At 58.4% G+C, this 19,756-nt stretch overlaps 1 protein-coding gene across 3 annotated transcripts; it reads right to left on the reverse strand.

The window, feature by feature from the left end:
- Nucleotides 1–2,418: 2,418 nt before the first annotated feature.
- Nucleotides 2,419–19,756, reverse strand: qrich1 (glutamine-rich 1). 3 transcript variants are annotated; one of them, XM_088637187.1, is made up of 13 exons: nucleotides 19,508–19,756; nucleotides 18,906–19,312; nucleotides 13,194–13,454; nucleotides 12,633–12,755; nucleotides 11,827–12,024; nucleotides 10,854–11,666; nucleotides 10,073–10,244; nucleotides 8,011–8,165; nucleotides 6,501–6,615; nucleotides 5,800–5,908; nucleotides 4,757–4,908; nucleotides 4,446–4,536; nucleotides 2,419–3,943 (listed from the first exon to the last, which is right to left on the reverse strand). In XM_088637187.1, the coding sequence occupies exons 3-13, from the start codon at nucleotides 13,425–13,427 to the stop codon at nucleotides 3,760–3,762; spliced, it is 2,346 nt and encodes a 781-aa protein (XP_088493313.1). In that variant the 5' UTR covers nucleotides 13,428–13,454; nucleotides 18,906–19,312; nucleotides 19,508–19,756; the 3' UTR covers nucleotides 2,419–3,759. The 3 variants fall into 3 exon arrangements, with proteins under 3 accessions (XP_088493313.1, XP_088493312.1, XP_088493315.1); XM_088637186.1 differs by having other exon boundaries at nucleotides 18,906–19,756; XM_088637189.1 differs by lacking the exons at nucleotides 18,906–19,312; nucleotides 19,508–19,756 and adding an exon at nucleotides 14,359–14,760.

Below are 19,756 nucleotides of genomic sequence, written 5' to 3' on the forward strand. Positions count from 1 at the left end.
CTGCAGGGTGCACGTTTACCTCCTGGCTGCGATCTCAGGGCACGGCCCCGGAGCTCCGTCTGCAGCGAGCCTGGCACGGGGACAGGCTGCTGCCTTGCTGGCAGTTCCCACCCAACAGCAGCGAATGCCCTCCTGCCTCCCGCCTCCCCGATTCAAGCGGGACCGATCTCGCCGTGGCGCCCAGCCTGCGGTGCTCCTGGCAGGGAGGGCGCTGGGCTTCACAGGGACTCCAGTACACCCCGTCAGGGGGACTGGACTACCCCAGTGCTCCAGTGCCCTTGCTGTACTGTACGGACACAAGGCCAGGAGAGAGCGTGAAGCACAGATCAGGACTTCCAGGACTGCGGAGCAGGCCCCCACTGCTTCACACGGAGACCGCTCCCCTATCGGAGCCAGGAACGCAAGCAGGAGGCAGACATTAAACACCTGTCACCTCCTCTTCGTGCCTGGGGTCTCCTTGATTTTGGGCTCCCTCCCCAGGACAGTCTCCATGCCTCATTGTGGAGGTGCGCTGTGGACAGGAGAGGCTCTGCCTTCATAAGGAACAATGTGCATTAAATCTCATCATCAGCAGTGATTTGCCAGTAATCACTAATGTACAATAGCACGTGTTTTTCTTTTACTCTTGTGCATTTTTTCATTTGGCCTGCACTGATTCAGCTGTAAGGGGATGAGTACCTTAAACAAAGGTGCTGGTTTCTGCATAATAAATACTTCAAGGCTAAGTTGACAGTTATTTCTCAAGGTCTATCCAAGGGCTCATGTTCATGCTCTTCTATCATGCTGTGAGCCTCTATAAAGTAGTTACCTACCCCTCAGGTCAGACTGTGGCCCTGCAGTGCAAGCTAGAGGGTCATGCATAATAATACCTTGAGCCTCTCCTGTTCTCAGCTGTCACGCACAGATTTGCCTGCTTGGAAAACTATACTGACAGATAGATAATGCACCAACAATCCAGTCTGCGAGTCTGACACGCTAATGTGCGGCCACGCTTGCTCTAGCCCCCTGCTGCAACATCATCGAGCAAAGCTCCTCGAGGTGCATCTCGCTGTAAAACACACTGCAAAACACACTACAACAAAGTAACCTTTAAACCTCAAGCCTGACTATTTAGGACCGAGAACAGGAAGTGTTCCTTTAGACAAAGGGAGGCTGGAGTCTGGAACAAGCAGCCCGGTTCTTGAAGCTGACATCATCGGATCATTAAAGGAAAGGTTGGAGGAGACCCTCAGATGAAAGAGCTGTGGGTAACTTGGTGAACAAGATGGCCGAATAGCTAATGACCTGACTGCAAAAACACATGCGCCAGGAGCAGCACCAGGTACTGGCCAACACATGCGTAAAACCCAGGAACCTTGGGACAGGAAGCAAAACTGACACACTGCTCTGTTACTTTTCATCATGCGTCCTTAAAGCCTAAGCACATCGCCCATTTAAGATGGTGTGCACAGAGTTCAGGAACCACAGGGCAGAAGCCTCCTGCGCAGTGCCACTCGACTGCCGTCCTCATTCCTCATCTGGGTGGATGATTCAACAGTTTCATTTACGTGACTCGCAGACTGGCAGCCCTGAAGACCCACAGCAGGATGGAAAGGACTGGAGGGTCTGGAATGCAAGCGTGATGAAGCCAAGAGAGTCGGGCTCCTTTTTCGAGGCCTATGACATCTGTTGGGCACCTGGGCGGGATTAAGCTTCGAAATTTAACTGAACATCAGAAACTGACATTTCTTTCTAAAGCCTGGTCATCCCGATGACCTCAAAGACACACCGGACTGAAGGTTACCATCTGAGTGGGAGGGTGGAGAATTTATGTTGGGGATTTTGGGATTTCTCAGGGTTTGTCCAGGAACTAAGGCTGAAGTAGTTCAGCTCACACACACACACAGCGCATAAAAGTCTCTCCAGCACCACAAGCTCAAGACCCGCAACAAGGGGTTCAGCTGCAAAAATAAACATCACCTGCTCTGCTAGACACCAGCCTCTCCCATCAGAATCCATCATCAACCGTGATTACTACCAACACCCCAACGAGGTGCAGACACCACAAACACAAAACTAATGACTTCAGACTACTCTAAAGCTCTCTCTCAATACAAGAGTAGTAACCGAACATCTGAAAACTAAGCTGAAGCAGGCTTTGTTTTGGGAGACCAAATCACACACGTCCATCACACACAATCGGGGTGACCCTGCAGCTCCAGAAGACTCAAAGGGTGTGGAGCTCTCCGAGTCCAGAGTTGTCTCCACCACGCCACTCCCGAGTGACCAATAACCCCAATAAATCAATAACCCAGCTCCGACGACCAACAGAATGAGGAGAAAACACAGGGGTGACCCCATAGCCAGTGAACTCCCCCCCCAGACCCGCCCTCCCTTTTCCAGCACGAAGGGAAAACAAGAAGCACACAGGACAGGGACTCGCTGTACAAAAGGCATGTTTGAAAACACGTGCTTTGCCATCCTTGATAAACGACTAGAATACGAATATATATGAGAGAGACAAGGAATTTAAAAAAAAAACAACCAAAAAAAAGTGGTCTCCTTTTTATCATATATAATACAAGAGTGTTTATGATACAATGCAGTTCTGAAGCCCGGAGACCTGTAACGGACTGTCCAGACGGCGCCTGCAGGGGGCGCTGGGGTGGTGCTCATGACTACCTGGCAGGGCTGGGGAAGAGTGAGCGAGTCTCCCAATCCCCCAGGACACACAAGAAGAAAACCAGCCGGCTGTACTGTCCGTGGCCGGAAAAGGCCATTTCGCCGCCGATCGCGAGGGATCCTCCAGAGATTTTAAAGAAAATCCTTTGAAAGGCGTCGTCCCTTCGGTCGGCTCCTCCGGCCGGCCTCCCACTCGCATTCCGTTTTATCTCCTCGCAGCCACCCAGCTCTCTCCCGGCCAAGAGAGTCCATTCCGGGTTTCGATTTCTTTCCTTGCTGCACGTCGTCCTGTCCGCCTCCCCTCCGGACTCTCCCGCTCCGAGGCGCGGAGCGTATTCGGGCAATAGTCAAGTTCCCACAAGCCTCCAACAGACTGGCGCCATCCCAGCACTGCAGGTCATGGAAGGAAAGGATGAGATCCCAGGCTGCTCCTCATGATAGGAGCCAGGTCAGAGAGACCAGCTTTCGTTCCATTAAATAAGAAAACGATCAAAGGAAAGGGAATTACAATGGAAGAAATAAAAAAAAAAAGAACCTGTCCATGTCCAGGCAGAGGAATCGTAATTGCTCGGTAAAATGCATGTTGCATATATCACGCCAGTTTTTTTTTTCCTTCCTTTTTGAAGCAGTAGTCTTTTAAATAATAAAAGGCTCTTTGCCTAAAGGAAACGAATACATTTATTGGTTGATTAAAAAATAAAACGCAACTTTAAAAAAAAAAACATTTAAGATAGGCAACTGTTTTTGTAACTGTCCTGTGGCGGGTCTGTCTCAGCGCGAGTGAGGACAGCCCAGGCTGTTTTGGCGCAGTCCGGGGAAGGGGGACTTCTGTCTCTGGAGAGCTCTTTCTGAAAGGCAGAGAGAGGAGAGACGGAGGGAGAGAGAGAGGGGGGGAGAAGAGAGGAGAGACTGCAGAAGGGAGAGAGAGAGAGATTCAGGAGAAAGAGAGAGGGCACAGGAGAGCAGATGGGGAACAGAGAGAGAGGCAAGTACTGAGGGCGCAAGAGTACAGTCCAAATCACAACACCCCTCCCCCCCGGGCCCCCAACACCCCTTATCCTCCTCTCTCTGGAGTCTTCCTTTGGCCCCTCCCCTCTCCTAGTGCACCGACGCCATGGCGACCGCCTCCTGGATCTCCCGGACCATGAGGATGCGCGTGAGCATTTGCTCCAGCTGCTCACGCGAGATCGGCTGGGTCGAGTACCAGATGGGGCTGTTGGGCGCCACCACGGGCTCGGGCGTCAGGTAGAAGGTGTCGTTGCGGCCCTTCACGCTCTGCGGGCTGGAGGGGGACCAGAAAGATGAGGTCAGGGGCCAGAGGTCAAGGGTGAAGGGTCAGCAGCACAACACAAAGAAAGACCCAGGCTCTACAGAGCTCGCTGGTCCCCACACATGGGACAAAACGGTGAACCTGACAGTTTGAGCAAATCATTTAAATATAGTAATTAAAACTCTAGGTGGAAAAACAAATCAGTCTCCCAAGACTGCACCTTCTAAAGAGTGAGGTTCAGGGTTAGGGAGTCTGCAGTCAGGATCGGAGCCAAGGACCAGCTTTAGTCCCAGGTCTGCTGGGCATTATCCTGCCTCGTTAGTGCTCAGACAACACCAGACTAACGAAGGTTTTATTCTTGCATGTATGCATGAGGCACAGGGGTTAACTAGGGTCCTGCTTGCATCTGCTTGCTTTTCTCTAGCCCTTGAAAGGGCTCACGGCGGACCCAGACTGCAGTCGTCTCGTCCTCGCCCCTGCCAGGGCGCCCAGACACCCCGACACCCGCACGCACCATTTGAAGAGGTAGAAGTCGTAGAGCTTGATGGGGCACCGCAGGGGGTTCTCGGGGTTCTCGGCCTGCTCCGCGTACATGTCGTCCGTCACTGGAAAGGGACGGAGAGAGAGGACAGGGGTCAGGGGGACAGCAGCAGCATCCTGGTCCAGTCGGCCAGCACCTCCCTCGGAGCGCCTAGCGGTCGAGTCTGCCCGGGACCCAAAGGGGGGGGGGGGGACCCTTCACCCGACCCCCGCGGCTGGGAAAAGGGGGGACACACACTCCCTGAGCCGGGGTTCGGACGAGCGATCTCGGCGGCCGGCGCTCACCCTTCTGGCCCACGTGGTGCAGGCCGACGCCCTTCAGGTAGCGGATACTCGTGCTCTTGTCCTTGGGGTTGGAGGGGTTCTTCTTGGTGTGCCGCAGCACCTTGGAGAACGCCACCTTGCTGTGCTGCTCCACCGTCTTCAGCAAGAAGTACCTGCAGGGGACAGCGGGGGGCGCTGCGTCAGCACGGCACTAGCAACGGCACGGGAATCTCCCCCGCCTTCCCGCGCCCTCCCCTCCTGCCTAACGAGCGGTACCACGAGAGAAATACAGCCCGTTCCCCCGTCGAATACTTCAAGACACTTCTCCTCCTGGAGCGGGTCCCCACACTTCTTCAGCACAGCTCTCACAAACATCAAATACAACCTCCTTTATTCACACCTCTATCGTCGCTATGCGGGCAAAAGCACGGTGTTGATAAATAGGAACGTGTTTTAGGATTGAGGTGCTCAGCCTGTCTGGAAGTGTAGCAGGTTTCTAGAGACTCAGCAGGTGATCAGCCTGCAGGTTTCCAGCGACTCAGCAGGTGATGCTGTAAGTTTATGGTGACCCAGCAGTGCTTCTGCTCCAGTACCTTTCATCACCCTGGTGACTTGGACCAGTTTCGATCAGCTGACACACTCTGAAGGGTCACTTCTTCAGCACCCTTCAAAGCTTTCAAATCAGGCGAGCCTGCTCAGACCTGCTGCTGGTTATTCACGGACACCAGAGCGTCCGGAAGCGCACGATCACTGCGCTGACACAGCGATCCACTGAAACGTCACCTTTCTGTTCTGCCCTTTAGCAGACTGGGGGTGGTCGGAGGCATTAAACCAATTTTCCCACCCATGCAGAGCCCCTCTTAGCGTGAAGGACAGCAACACACCTTGGAGCACAGACACGCTCCAAGCCAGCAGAGGCCCACAGACCGCAGGGCTGCACTCTCGATGGTTAATGGGGAGAAAAGGGAAATTAAGAGGGGAAAAAAAGGAAAAGAAACGGGAGGAAGGGGAGAAAAGGGAAAAGAGAATGAGAAAGAGAGAGGAGACAGTGATGCCAGACTCACTTGGTGTTGAAGAACATGAGAGTGGTGAGCAGGGTGGCAGGAGAGTGGGCACCCAGCTGCTTACACTCCCACAGCATCTCCTCTGTCACGTGACTGGGGATAATATACCCTGGGAAGGAGAGAGGGGAGAAAGAGGGAGAAGAGAGAGAGAGAGATGAGCCACAAAGAGAGGGAGAGAGAGGAGCAGCAGACAGAGAGAGAGAGGGAGGAGAGAGAGATGAGCCCCAGAGAGAGGAAGAGAGAAAGAGAGAGATGAGCCCCAGAGGGAGGAAGAGAGACACCAAGTAAAGAGGAAAGGGAGGGAGAGAAGGAGCAGAAGGAACGGAGTAGGAGCAGAAGGAACGGAGAGGGAAACAGTCACAGGGAGAGGGGCAGAAAGAGTGAGAGAGATTAATGAAAGTTCAGTTAGACTTACTTCAATGTTATGAATGATCTCTAAATTACAGACCCCAAAGAAGCGCTGCAGACACCTTAAATTAAACAGATGTAGCTGAACGTAATCAGACTAACACCACAAGGTTCGTAACTTGCTTTAAAGAAAACACTACCGGTGCCTCCTGCTAACAGCACATGCTATCAAATGCTATCATCAGCTGCAGCTAATCATTCAGTAACTGTTTCCAGCACTGCCCCGGGCGGTCCACCCGACTGAAACCCGGCAGAAGCATGAGGGCGAGCCGAGAGTCGGGGCGCAGCCTTACCGAGGGGGTGCACTCGGGGCTGCCAGTCCTTCAGCACCTCGTGGAGCCACTGGGAGAAGCGGGTGTAGTAGGGGTCCGAGAAGATGTCATCCACGCGGCCGTTCTCGAACAGGTACTGCAGCACGGGGGGGGGGGGACAGGGCAGGCAGGCTGAGCGAGAGGGCTCCACTACCGCCACCGCAGAACCCAGCACAGGCGCCTCGCAGCGCGTGCGCTCGGCTCCGGAGGCAAGCAGCACTGAAAAAACGCTTCATTTTCTGACAAAGTCGTTAAACACACCTACGGGAGCTAGGGAGCGAGTCGATAATCGTCTGACTCACTTCTACCTTTATCCTTATCTTTAATATCTTGTATTACTGTAAGAGATTAGTAGGGTTTTTTTTTTAGAAGGGTTCTAGGGCCAAATCTGAATATACGCCAACTTGGCGTCTCAGAATCCCTAACCCCGGTGTCGGCTGCAAGTCGTCCGCACGACAGCCCTGCTCGCAGCTGGGGGGAGCCGAGCCGAGCGAAGGTCAGTATGTGGGTGACCCCAGGCCACTGAAGGACCGCGGGCGTCGCCCGTTAACCCGTTCAAAGCGAACCATTCCTTCAACACCCACCAGGGGGCAGCACGGCCCTGGAAGCTCTGAAGAGGCAGGCCTCCAGCCAGACCAGGGGTGTCCAGCTTGGCTCCTGGAAAGTTGGGCGTCTTTTGATTTTTGTTACAACCCGACTCACCGCAGACAATTCTTCAGGTTTCATTACTCGGAGCACTCGCTGCGTTAAACGTACAGCTTCCCGTAAGGCACCTGGGTGTGAACCGGGCTGCAAATATTACAAGCACCCAGGTAAATAAAAAATTAGACCCCCTGTGTAACAGAGAGCTTGGGTGCAACAAACACCGGAAGACACCCCCGGAATCGTACTTGGACACCCCTGAACTAGATTCTGGATTGGGGGGGCCCCAGTGCGTCAACAGTGAGGGGAGAACATGGACATTTGACAGCTCTGAGAGCTGCGCGTTGATTCCGTTTTAATAAGGCAGCTCAGGTCCGCCTGGACGCACTTCATCAGTGGCGTCTATTCCCACTCGATCAAGTTCATCCCGTGGTGCTGGGGTGTCCGGGTGGGACAGAGACTCGAAAGGCAGGGCAGCACTGGACAAAAAGCACAGGCCGCCACATAAAACCGGCCTGAGCGCCGTTGCTGGGCGAACTCTGACATAAGCAAGGTTACACACAAGAGAAGGAGACCGTCCAGTCTGGTAACCAGTAATTAGCAGTTAATTGACCCCAGTATCCCGGGGCCTCGTCTTTAACAACACGGCCAGGCAGCCGGTCACGGCGACAGCCTGACCGATGGTGGTCGTTAACGATCCCAGCGGCGCTGCTCGAGAGCCGAGAGCTACCAACCCCGGCCTCTAGCCGCCTTCCCTCCGGAACGTCGGGAGGATAAGCGATCTGTCGCGTGTCCGTGCATCACTGCTATCGGAACCCCAGGAGCAGAGGGGAGCCAGGCTGCGACTGACCTTCTGTATGCAGAGGAAGATGTAGTAGAGGACGTCGGCCTCGAAGGGCTCCCCATCCAGCGAGTGCGCCCCCCTCGTCATCAGGCACAGCCCGAAGTTGAGCTCGGCCACGGCGCAGGACACCAGATCCTCCTGGAACCGCAGGGGCTGCCGTCCTGCACACAGGCGCACGCAGTGAGACCGCAGCCCCCCCTATCGCATTTCCTGCGGTCCTCCAAGCTTCTCCCGCTGTGGCACCGACGACACCACAGCCCGCTGTTCCATTCACACGACTACGTGGCGAAAACCGGACCACGAATCAACGACACCAGGACGCCAAGGGCTGCGGGTTCAGGCGCGGGGACGAGGGGATACTCACGGCCGATCGGGACAGTGTGGTCAGGGTGAGGCTCGGGGACGAGGGGATACTCACGGCCGATCGGGACAGTGTGGTCAGGGTGAGGCGATACTCACAGAAGATCGGGACAGTGTGGTCAGGGTGAGGCTTGGGGACGAGGGGATACTCACGGCCGATCGGGACAGTGTGGTCAGGGTGAGGCGATACTCACGGCCGATCGGGACAGTGTGGTCAGGGTGAGGCTCGGGGACGAGGGGATACTCACGGCCGATCGGGACAGTGTGGTCAGGGTGAGGCTCGGGGACGAGGGGATACTCACGGCCGATCGGGACAGTGTGGTCAGGGTGAGGCTCGGGGACGAGGGGATACTCACGGCCGATCGGGACAGTGTGGTCAGGGTGAGGCTCGGGGACGAGGGGATACTCACGGCCGATCGGGACAGTGTGGTCAGGGTGAGGCTCGGGGACGAGGGGATACTCACGGCCGATCGGGACAGTGTGGTCAGGGTGAGGCTCGGGGACGAGGGGATACTCACGGCCGATCGGGACAGTGTGGTCAGGGTGAGGCTCGGGGACGAGGGGATACTCACGGCCGATCGGGACAGTGTGGTCAGGGTGAGGCTCGGGGATGAGGGGATACTCACGGCCGATCGGGACAGTGTGGTCAGGGTGAGGCTCGGGGACGAGGGGATACTCACGGCCGATCGGGACAGTGTGGTCAGTGTGAGGCTCGGGGACGAGGGGATACTCGCAGAAGATCAGGACAGTGTGGTCAGGGTGAGGCTCGGATACGAGGGGATACTCGCAGAAGATCAAGACAGAGTGGTCAGGGTGAGGCTCGGGGACGAGGGGATACTCACGGCCGATCGGGACAGTGTGGTCAGGGTGAGGCTCGGGGACGAGGGGATACTCACGGCCGATCGGGACAGTGTGGTCAGGGTGAGGCTCGGGGACGAGGGGATACTCGCAGAAGATCAGGACAGTGTGGTCAGGGTGAGGCTTGGGGACAAGGGGATACTCACGGCCAATCGGGACAGTGTGGTCAGGGTGAGGCGATACTCACAGAAGATCAGGACAGTGTGGTCAGGGTGAGGCTCGGGGACAAGGGGATACTCACGGCCGATCGGGACAGTGTGGTCAGGGTGAGGCTCGGGGACGAGGGGATACTCGCAGAAGATCAGGACAGTGTGGTCAGGGTGAGGCTTGGGGACAAGGGGATACTCACGGCCAATCGGGACAGTGTGGTCAGGGTGAGGCGATACTCACAGAAGATCAGGACAGTGTGGTCAGGGTGAGGCTCGGGGACGAGGGGATACTCACGGCCAATCGGGACAGTGTGGTCAGGGTGAGGCGATACTCACAGAAGATCAGGACAGTGTGGTCAGGGTGAGGCTCGGGGACGAGGGGATACTCGCAGAAGATCAGGACAGTGTGGTCAGGGTGAGGCTCGGGGACGAGGGGATACTCACGGCCGATCGGGACAGTGTGGTCAGGGTGAGGCTCGGGGACGAGGGGATACTCACGGCCGATCGGGACAGTGTGGTCAGGGTGAGGCTCGGGGACAGGGGGATACTCACGGCCGATCGGGACAGTGTGGTCAGGGTGAGGCTCGGGGACGAGGGGATACTCGCAGAAGATCAGGACAGTGTGGTCAGGGTGAGGCGATACTCACAGAAGATCAGGACAGTATGGTCAGGGTGAGGCTCGGGGACGAGGGGATACTCACGGCCGATCGGTGCCAGCTTGGTCTGCGAGTCCTTCTCCAGAGCAGCATTCTTCGCCTGGGCCCAGGTCCGCCACACCTCCAGCCCCTCCTCGGGCTTCAGGGAGTTGGGCAGCAGCAGGTCGGGGGGCGCCTGAGGCTGAGTGTCGACCTCCGTCACCTGCACCGTCTGCGCCTGCGGGAGAGAGGAGAGAGCGCAGGGAGCTGTTACCGCCCTTACCACAAGAGCTCTGCGGATGAATGAGATCGACAGGGAAACACACGCCCAACAGGTGGATCAGGAAGTGGGTAGCCGGCCCCCCTAAAGCCCCCCTGTTGTGTCAGCTTACTCCGATAGTGTAAGCTGAGACAACAACCCCACAGACGCCACACTCCTGCCCCACAGTGCAGCTCTGCTGCAACGTCCCCTGGTTATCTGAATCCCTTCGGCTAAAGGAAGAAATCTCATTTACTAAAGTTGCAACACAGGACAGCATGGACACGTCTACGTTTGTCTATACTCTGGTGTTTAAGATCTGGACAGGTCACACAGGAGACGTGGGAGAGATGATCAAGTTATTCCCACAGACTGCCGAGTACTCCACAGGCCTGCACCTCTTCCGCAGCCTCACTCGGGAACGCCCATTCCTGCTGTCCCCTCGGCCGACACGCTGCCCTAAACCCAAATGCAACCAGCTGGACCCGCTGAACTGCACCGGACCTGGCACAGCCCGCTCGGCCCACGAACTGCCGGAGCCGGCCAGGGACAGGAGCGAGGGGGAGCCCCCAGCGGCCGTGCGCTCACCTGCAGCTGCTGCTCCTGCGCGGTGGAGCCCGGGGGAGGGCCGGCCTGGGGCTGCGGCTGGGCCTGTGGCTGCTGGGGGTCCCAGATGTGGACGGACTGCGTGGCGTTGGGGTAGGCCCCGGCCACGGCCTGCACGGCCACGGGAATGTGGATGTTGCCGTTCATGAACTGCGCCGGGAAGAGCGTGTTGGCCAGCGTCTGGACCACCTCCTCGTGGGTGGCCGCCGACACGGGGGTCGCGGCGGCGGCGGAGGCCACGATGGAGGCGGAGGACGAGGAGGCGGACGAGGAGGCGACGGCCACGCCCTTGCCCGCCACCACCATCTTGTCCTTGTCCTCCTCCAGCTTGAGCGTGGTGGGCGAGCCCGTGACGTGCACGGCGCCGTAGGCCTCCTGCGGGATGGCGATGTGGGTGATGTTCTGCTGCTGCAGGTCTCCGCGCGCCTGGGCGGAGTACACGGGGATGGTCCAGGTCTCGCCCGTGGGGCTGGTGATCGTGCCCGTGGCGCTGTACAGGTGCGCGCTGTCCACCGTCAGCAGGTCCGGCCGCAGAGACAGGTAGCTCTGCTGCTGCCCCTGGGGGATGGCCAGCACGGTGGCCACGGGCTGCCCAGGGATGGCATAGGACACCGTGATGGGCATGTCCACCTTGCGCTTCTTGGCCGGCTGCAGGACGCCCCCCGTGCTGCCCCTCCGCTCGCCGTCCCGCGGAGAGCCCTGCTGTCCCTGCTGCTGGGGCGACAGCGCCCCCACGGTCTGGATCTGGATCTGCTGCCCGCCGGCCGCCACCGCCGCCACCAGCTGAGCCTGGATCTACAGAGAGCGAGAAGGCACGTTAGTCTCGCGCTCGATCACGTCCAGCAACGTCTGTACTGTCGACGGCCGTAAACGGCGCGTCGGTCGCATCGGCCTGGGCGACGCTGCGGTGGACCGGTCCTGCCACACGAAGGCCTCTGGACTTGCGGCGGCTGACCTGGTGCTGCTGGAGCTGCTCCTCGGAGATCTCCCCGTGCTGCACTGCCAGCTGGGCGGCCGCAGCCACGGCCTGGAGCTGCGAGCTCGACAGCTGCTGCTGCTGTTGCTGTTGTTGTTGCTGCTGCTGCTGCGTGGGGCTGGCCGTCTGCAGGACCTGCGCCCCTCCCTGCGCCTGCTGCTGCCCCTGGATCTGCACCTGACCGGGACGGAGAGAGGAGCCTGGGTCGGGCCGGGCATTCGGAGAACAGAACCACACAGAGGATCACAGCAACAACGACGATGGAGAAGACGGCTCAGGCAACACTAAAGGCAAGGCCTGAATCATGGTCATTACCAAGCAGGGAAACGGGGGATAATTCCCAACGTCACAACACTTCACTGCAGTTGGACAGAGACGCCACTGTTACCTTGACAATATTCCTGGTGCACTCGATCGCCTGCGGTAATTTCACTGAATGAATCCATGCTGCTTTTAAAGGACTGTAATTTTCATTAACCTCTTAGCGTGGAGCAATGCTTTTGCCTTCTGATGTCCATTAGCAGTTGTTTACTCTGGGTTTTGTTTACTCTGGGACTCGACAACTGATAACAGACATCAGGAGCGCTCAGTGGCGAGATGCAGGGCTGTCATTCCTCCCTGCAGACTGCAAAGGAGCTTCCTCTACCCATCTCGTCCAGGGGGGACGTCTTATTAACTGTACTATCCTGGCTTCGCCAGCTTTTTGAGCACTTAAAGTTAGTTTTTGTGAGCATGGAGATCAAGCAGGAGAGAGGAGAGAGGAGAGAGGCCGCCGCAGTCCTGACCTGCACTTGAATCTGCTGCTCGGAGGCCTGGTGCACGGCGGCCGCGAGCTGTGGGGAGAGCTGCGCGGGAGCCACCTGCTGCTGCGCCTGCTGCGGGGGGGCCTGCTGCACTTGGACCTGCACCTGATCCCCCGGGCAGAGAGAGAGAGAGAGACGTCATTGGAGAGCGAGACGAGGGCGCGAGAGGAGGGGGGGACGGGGACGCGGGGTCACGGGGAGACAGAGTCTGCCGAAAACGAGAGGCCAGGAGGGGAGGCGAGGAGAGGAGAGGCGCGCGGAGAGAAACACAGCGTCGCAGAGTGAGGAAGGAGCAATGTTCAGACAGTGCGACACACACTGGGTCAGACCCAGACAAAACACCACCAAATGGTGCTTCAAGACTCCTGGAGAGACTGAGCCCTCACAGCACAGACCACGAGGCAGAGAGGAGCAGCAGCAGCACACAACAGACAAGGTGGGGGAGAGAGGCAGAAAGGCACATGTGACATCACCCCTAAAATGGAGAGGGAGGGAGCAAGCGGCAGCGCCAGGCGGGGGCAGGGGGAAAGCGCGGGTACTCACTGGGCAGGCCAGCTCCAGCAGTGAGCCGGCCACCTCCGTGCTGTCGGTGTAGATGCAGTTCGCCCCCTGCTGGTAGACCATGGTGGTGGCGCTCTGCTGGAACTCCTGCAGCGCCTCCGGGCCCTTGCTGGCCAGGGACTCCAGGAACTCCTTCATGCGGTGCTGCGGCACACTGCGCGCCTTCAGACGCACGTACTCCTCGAACGAGATGGTGTTCTCTAGAGAGTTATTCATGGCAGCCCACAACTCCCACTGGGGGATCTGTCAGAGCGAGAGAGAGAGAGGAAGAAGGAGATTCAACTGGACTGACTGGAGGAGGAGTGAGAGAGAGAGCGCTGGACAGGGGGGGGGGGGGTGAGAGAGCACTGGACAGAGAGAGCTGGACAGAGAGAGAGAGCTGCACAGAGAAAGCATGGACGTCAGAGCAGAAACTCAAATCTAAGCAGAAGGGCTCTGAACCAGCCTGGATTTCACTGAACTGAGCTGTCAACTACCGCGACGGCTCCTTAATAATGGAACTGATTCGGCAGTGACCAGAGCTGGGTCTGGAAACGGGCTAGATGGGCTGAGACCCGCGGGCCTGGCCAGCAGGCTGTGCAGGAGACACGAGGGTGTCACAACTCACAACTACCCGGGCTTATTAAAGCCAAAAGGCGAATGGGCAACTACAGATGCCGGCCAGCAGGGGTCGTCCCTCAGGGTGCTGCCCTGTAACCCCACAGGACCGAGTGTGGAGGCGGCCTCACCCCCACCCACCCCCCGTCCAGCAGGCAGGGGGGATCTCGCCTGTTTGCACGGAGATACACTCCACACGCACAATCTCGGCCATCGCGACGCGAAGACAAAAAATTGAAGTCACGCTTGGCGTCAGTTTTTAACGCCCGGTTCCATTTAAAGGGGCATTCCAGTGCACAGTCGACAGAGCGCCGAGCAGCCCCTCCAGGCTCCACACACCCGATCTTTAACCGCCAGGGTAAATAAATAAACGTGCCAGCAAATATCCCGTGTATTTTCAACTGGGAAGCCCAGTTTTTCCACCTCCCTGCCCGGCCACACTCCGCTGGGCCCGCTTGCGGATCTTCCCAAGCTACCTTAAATATCAGTAAAACGAGGTGTTGCGCCAACCCAAGGTATTCAAAATTAAATTCAGCAAAGTCCAACTTACTGCTGTAAAACCCGAGCGGCGTGGAGTCTCTGACAATACGGATACTCTTACTGCACATCAGTCAACAACATCGCGGCGCCCTGTTGACATTTTTCCTAATCTACCGCCGATTAATTATTTCACCTCCCGAGCCGCGGTTAACAAAGCAGAAGGTGCAGCAAAAATGCACGTTTAACTCAAGAACAGGTGCTCATCGGGTTTCCCGTTCTCTAGGTAAATAAAGAAGGCGGTTACTGAGGGAGCAACCTCGCATCGGAAAAACGTGAGCACAGCCCAAACAATTTCCCCAAACAAAAGAACAGCGAGCGCAGTTGACAGTGCGGGGCCTGCTCTGAGCAGGCCGGTCCCCGGGCTGTCCTGGCTGTCCGCGGCCGCCTCGGAGAGCGCAGCTGCCGGCTCGGAACGCCCTCTCCCTCCCCCTGCCGGGGCCCGCGCCCGTGCTCGCGCCCGCGCCCGCGACCGCCGCGCGAGGGCCGGCGAGGGGCGGGGCGGGACCGGCCCCCTCGCCGGGAGCGAGCGAGCGAGCGAGGCGCGCTCGCAGTGGCCGCGGGACTCCCGCACCGGCAGCGCAGGGCAATGGGGCGCCTTTACCCCCGGTGTTTCCCTGCCCCGGACAAACCCGTAGTGACCGGCCGAGACCAGCATGCAGACCAGCTGCAAGACATCACGTTAGAAACGCCGCCGTCATCGTGAATGTCCTGGGGCAGGCGGAGCTCCCCCGCAGAGAGAGCAGCAGTCCTGCCGAGGAATCGAGCACGTCGCCCTGCTAGAAGCCAGCAGCTGCACTCGGGAGCGGCGCTGAAGGAGTTAACCGGCGGCGCGCCCCCGGGGTCCGAGCTCCCCCGAACGACCCCCCCACTATTAAATCCAGCACGTTATTATTTATCGCACAGCAGCGGTAGTGCAACAGCGCAGGAGGGGGACAGGCTGGCCGCGGCGCAGAGCCAGGAGGCAGGGACACAGGCCGGGACTGAGGCGCCATGCCGGGTCTGGGGAGGGCCCAGTCCGGTGCCCGTGGGGCAGGCAGACACCAGGGGGCCGCCGAGCCACTCGCTGCCTCCAGCCCCGCTCCGAAGGTGCTTCGGCGGCACCAGGTCTCGACAGGCAGCCCGGTGAGGGACAGCGCCTCCTGCAGGAGAGGACAGCCCTGGTCACAGCTGCTCCCGTCACAGGGAGAAACGGGCCTGGCGCCGCCGGACCAGGGAGAAACGGGCCTGGCGCTGCCGGACCAGGGAGAAACGGGCCTGGCGCCGCCGGACCAGGGATCCAGTTTTCGGTCCGCTGTGAGACTGGCCTGTCCCCCCCCAACTTGCACTTCGGGGTTCCTGGATGCAGGAACACCAGCTGTAAGCCTGACTGGTCAAGGTAAATGTATCAATCGATAATCAATAGCCAAGCCCGTCGCCCAGCCACCTCGGACTCGGACCTGTCGATCGCCCGTCGATCACCACCCACAGAGCAAGCCGCAATCTGCCCCCTGCGTCTCCAAGTCAGAACACCCCCGCCCTCTCCCCAGCAGTGGCAGCGAGACAGAAAACTGGAAAACTAGCAAATCTCCTGGCCCCACGACTGCTGTTCGAGTATCTTTGATCAGAAAATCGGTGCGATTTGACTCTCATATTTGAGGGGTTATAGAACGAATTGGTATTTATGTTCCAATGTCAATAAGCGTTTTGCTTTCAACTGCATCATTTTATAAGGTTTACAACTGCACCTCGTTTGAATCCATACTGCATCCGCTTAGAGGAAGCACTGCGCTATTATTTAGTCAAGCTATTGTGATTTCTAGTTTACTGTTTTCTAGCCAAAAAAATGCGAATTATCCCAAATCTTCCAACGTGAAAAGTACAATCTTGGGAAGCTGATCAGACCGTTACTCCATATTTTTAAACTCCAGCCAACCCGACTCTCCAGAGCAGCCGCCCCTCAATGGAAGCCAAGGTCAGGTTTGGCGCCGGCCCCTCGCCGCGCTGCGGACTGCGGAATTGGATTAGACTTTAACTGGGAGGGGGTGGGTTGGGGTATTTCCCAGTCCTGCAGGTGAGGTGGCTGGACCACGGTCCCAGCGAGACACTTGCACCGCGCACACAACCACTAATCAAGACAAGATCACTTTATTGGCCTTATACAGTTTCTCGTATTAGGAATTTGTCTTTTCGCAGACCCTAACCTTTTCTCCATGAGACACAGACACACAGACAGGGAGAGAAGCTGGGGGTCAGAGAGCAGGGTCGGCCATTTATACGGCGCCCCTGGAGCAGCTGGGGTGAAGGGCCTCACTCGGGGGCCCAACAGAGTAGGATTCCTCTGCCGGCTGTGGGATTTGAACTGGCAACCTTCCAGCCACCGGCGCAGATCCCGAGCCACAGAGCCACCTCCTCCCCGCCCCAGTGAAACACTTCCACCGATGAACTACACTCTTAGATAAGCCCAGCCCCTGCAGATCCAGCGGGGTCTGGAAGGCGATGGCCACGGCGCCGGCGGCGAAGCCCCTCAGCTCGCCGGGCTTGCAGGACGGGCGGCTCACAGAGAGCTCATCCGCTCTCCCGAGGACGCAAGACAGGTCAGAGGGAGAGCTGGCCAGCAGACCCTCCTCCTCCCAGCCCTGCAGCGCCTGACACCACCCACCCCCCCTTCAGCCCCAGCTTCACTCGGCTCATCGATGCGCCGGGGCGACTCTGGAAATCGACACCGCTACCGCGGAGCCCTGACCCTCGGGCCGGCGCCGGAGACCCAGCCCCACGCTGCCTCCGCGGGCCTCGAAGTGCCGGGCCGGGCCGGACGGGTAAATCGGGCCCCGGGCGCGAGGCTGCATGCGAACGCCTGCAGATCCCTCGTGAGAGGACAGCGCCCACCGGAGCGCTGCCCCGCCTTCCAACCCCGAACGCCGAGGCCCGCTAAGGACGTCCAGCGGAGCCGATCGGCAGCAGCTCCCCAGCGCAGCCAGACCGACCCCCACGCCTGTACGGGCTTCAGGAGGGACGCCGGACCCGGGCTCGCCAGCGGAGCTCTCCGTGTTCCTGTGGGACGGAGCCCACCCCACCGCGCCAGCGCAGCACCTCTCACCACGGCCCGCGGACTCGACGTGCGCTGAACCAATCAACGACTTTACAGGAGAGCCCAGCGTCTCTCTCCAGCGCCCTCGACGGGCCCAACGGCCTCCCGAGTTTCCTGTGCAAAGATCGACGAGCCGAAGAGCTGCCCTGCGCCCTTAAAGCCCAACTCAGTGACGCCACGTGCAGCCGAGGTCTGCGACCCGCGAGCCGAGCTGCTGGCCCAGTGAGGCTCCGGCGCGCCGTCCTGATGGGCACGCACTGCCCACACTAATCCCCTCAAAATTCACCACTATCACAACACATGAGGTTACAAACTTTTACAACTCTTGAATTACCACGGCAGTTCAAGAGCCATTCTTGTTCAAAAATGACATTTCAGAATTAGGTCAAGTAGGCAGCTGCATCGATTGCAAAGGAACAAGTAAAGGTTTATTTCATGCTGAAAAGAGAAGAAAAGAAACAATGTTTCCGCTGTGGAGTCTTCTTCGGGTGATCTGTATCTGGGTAAGAGGGTCACCCCGACCCGACCCGACCCTGCTGGCCAGCTGCTTCCCACCAGCCCCGGCAGACAGCTGCGGAGGCGAACTCCACGCTGCACAGCAGGAAGAAGGAACAGCCTTCCGGCTTTGGAGACTCGTGCCTGGAGAAGGCTCCGCAGCCCAAGAGGAGTGCTACTTCTTTCTGCTCGTGCAGCGCTGGAAGATCCCTTTTCAAGAGGGAGGGACACGCAGCACGAAGGACAAGGTTGTCCACTGTAGCTGCACGGCCCTCAGAAGTGATCATCTCGAGCTCCAGCCCCGACTGGCTCCAGGCGTGTGGACAGCAGGGAGGGGTCCTGGCCGCGACGCACTCTTCATCCCTGACAGGAGCATCCCTGAGCGCAGCACAACCGCCAGAGCGACTTTCTTACTGCCAGAGTCAGCTCTCTGCTAAATCACAACCAGAGGCCTGACCAGCACAACCTTTACATGGGTGTTTTATGCTTTATGACCATATCGCATGAGTCTGGATTATTTTTTCCTGTAGTTAAAATAGATTTGCTGCGTTTAAAGGCGCTATATGAAATGCACCTGCTATTTAATTATTTTTATTATCGTCGTGGTGCCCATTAACAACTACACTGAATACCAAAACCCTGACGGTTACTCTACCACGTAGCAGAGATAGCAGTGTTTGTTCAGCAGCACCATTAATTACAAGCAACTATAGCGGGGGGGGGGGTGGTCTGGACTGCGCGCACGCGCATCGGGACCACAGCTCGCCGTGCCCGCGGCGCTGCGCGCTCCCGTCACCCCCCCGGACTCTCGGAAGCGCGCTCCCGACCTCACACAACAACAGCAGAGCGCGGTGAGCGCGCCCCCCTGAAGCGCTTCCAGAGCCCACGGGCGGCGCCCCCAGGGGGCCGGGGAGCCCCACCGAGGCGGCCAGACCGGCGGCGGCGGCCAGCGCGGAGACCCCCGTCTGCGCCAGGACAGTCCTCCCCAGCCTTACCCCTCTGTGTCTCGGCCAGGCCGCTCCGCTCCGCCCTCGCCGGCTCCGTCTCCCTCGGCTGTCGGCTGTCCCCGCTTACCCCCCGGGACTGACCCCGTCCTCTTGCTGCGCCAGGGGACGAGCTCGGGTTTTTATGATCTCTCGCCTTGCGTGCGACCCGCTCGCCGGTCTCTTCCTTGTGTTAATTTTTTCTTCTCTTTCTTCTCCTCAGATCTCGCTGAGCGCCATCTTACATTCAACCCCTCTTGGCCAATCCGGCGGCGCTCGCGAGCTCTCGCGAGGCAGGCTCGAGCAATTACCGCGAGACACGACCGCGCAGCCCGTCTCGCCTTAAAGGGGACACGCGCCCTCCCTTTCTGCCGGGCGGGCCGCCGCCGCGTCTCCGGGGCAACCGCCGCGACCCGCGCCTGATGGGAACAGGGAAGAGTCACCTTCGACACGTGACCGGGGCCACAGAAATTCCAGTAGGGCCGTATGGACTGGGAGAGACCGGGAGGCAGTGTGGGATTGAGAGACAGGGAAGCTAAGGGAGGCAGAGGGAGGCCGGGTGGGACAGGGGTTAGAGCTGAGAGAGACAAACATTTTTCCACAAATTTACAAACCTAATCCCAGAATTGCCACACCTGCCAGAATCACAACGGGTCCCAATCCTACTGGGAGAGGGACAAGGGAACTCAGCTGAACTGGCAGCCCAGTATGCGATCTCCTATCCCAGCCTGAGGAACAGTGAGTCTGCCTGCCAATAATGCTCCATATGTTTGTATGTAAATGTATTATGACGTGTTTATATTGCAAAAGTCTGTAGATGTTATGTAATTGTATATGTTTTGGCAACACTGATTGGTCATGCC

Source organism: Lepisosteus platostomus, chromosome 6 (genome assembly GCF_059453375.1).
Source record: "Lepisosteus platostomus isolate fLepPlt1 chromosome 6, fLepPlt1.hap1, whole genome shotgun sequence".
Classification (NCBI taxonomy): Eukaryota; Metazoa; Chordata; class Actinopteri; order Semionotiformes; family Lepisosteidae; genus Lepisosteus; species Lepisosteus platostomus.

Bases quoted from the DNA above. Each gene is read 5' to 3' on its own strand.
- qrich1 (XM_088637187.1), bottom strand. From the start codon at position 13,427: ATGAATAACTCTCTAGAGAACACCATCTCGTTCGAGGAGTACGTGCGT. The intron at 10,245-10,853 runs GTGAGCGCACGG...TCTCTCCCGCAG, and splicing joins CGCAGGAGCAGCAGCTGCAG to GCGCAGACGGTGCAGGTGAC. The intron at 4,909-5,799 runs GTGAGTCTGGCA...TGTCCCCTGCAG, and splicing joins CTCATGTTCTTCAACACCAA to GTACTTCTTGCTGAAGACGG.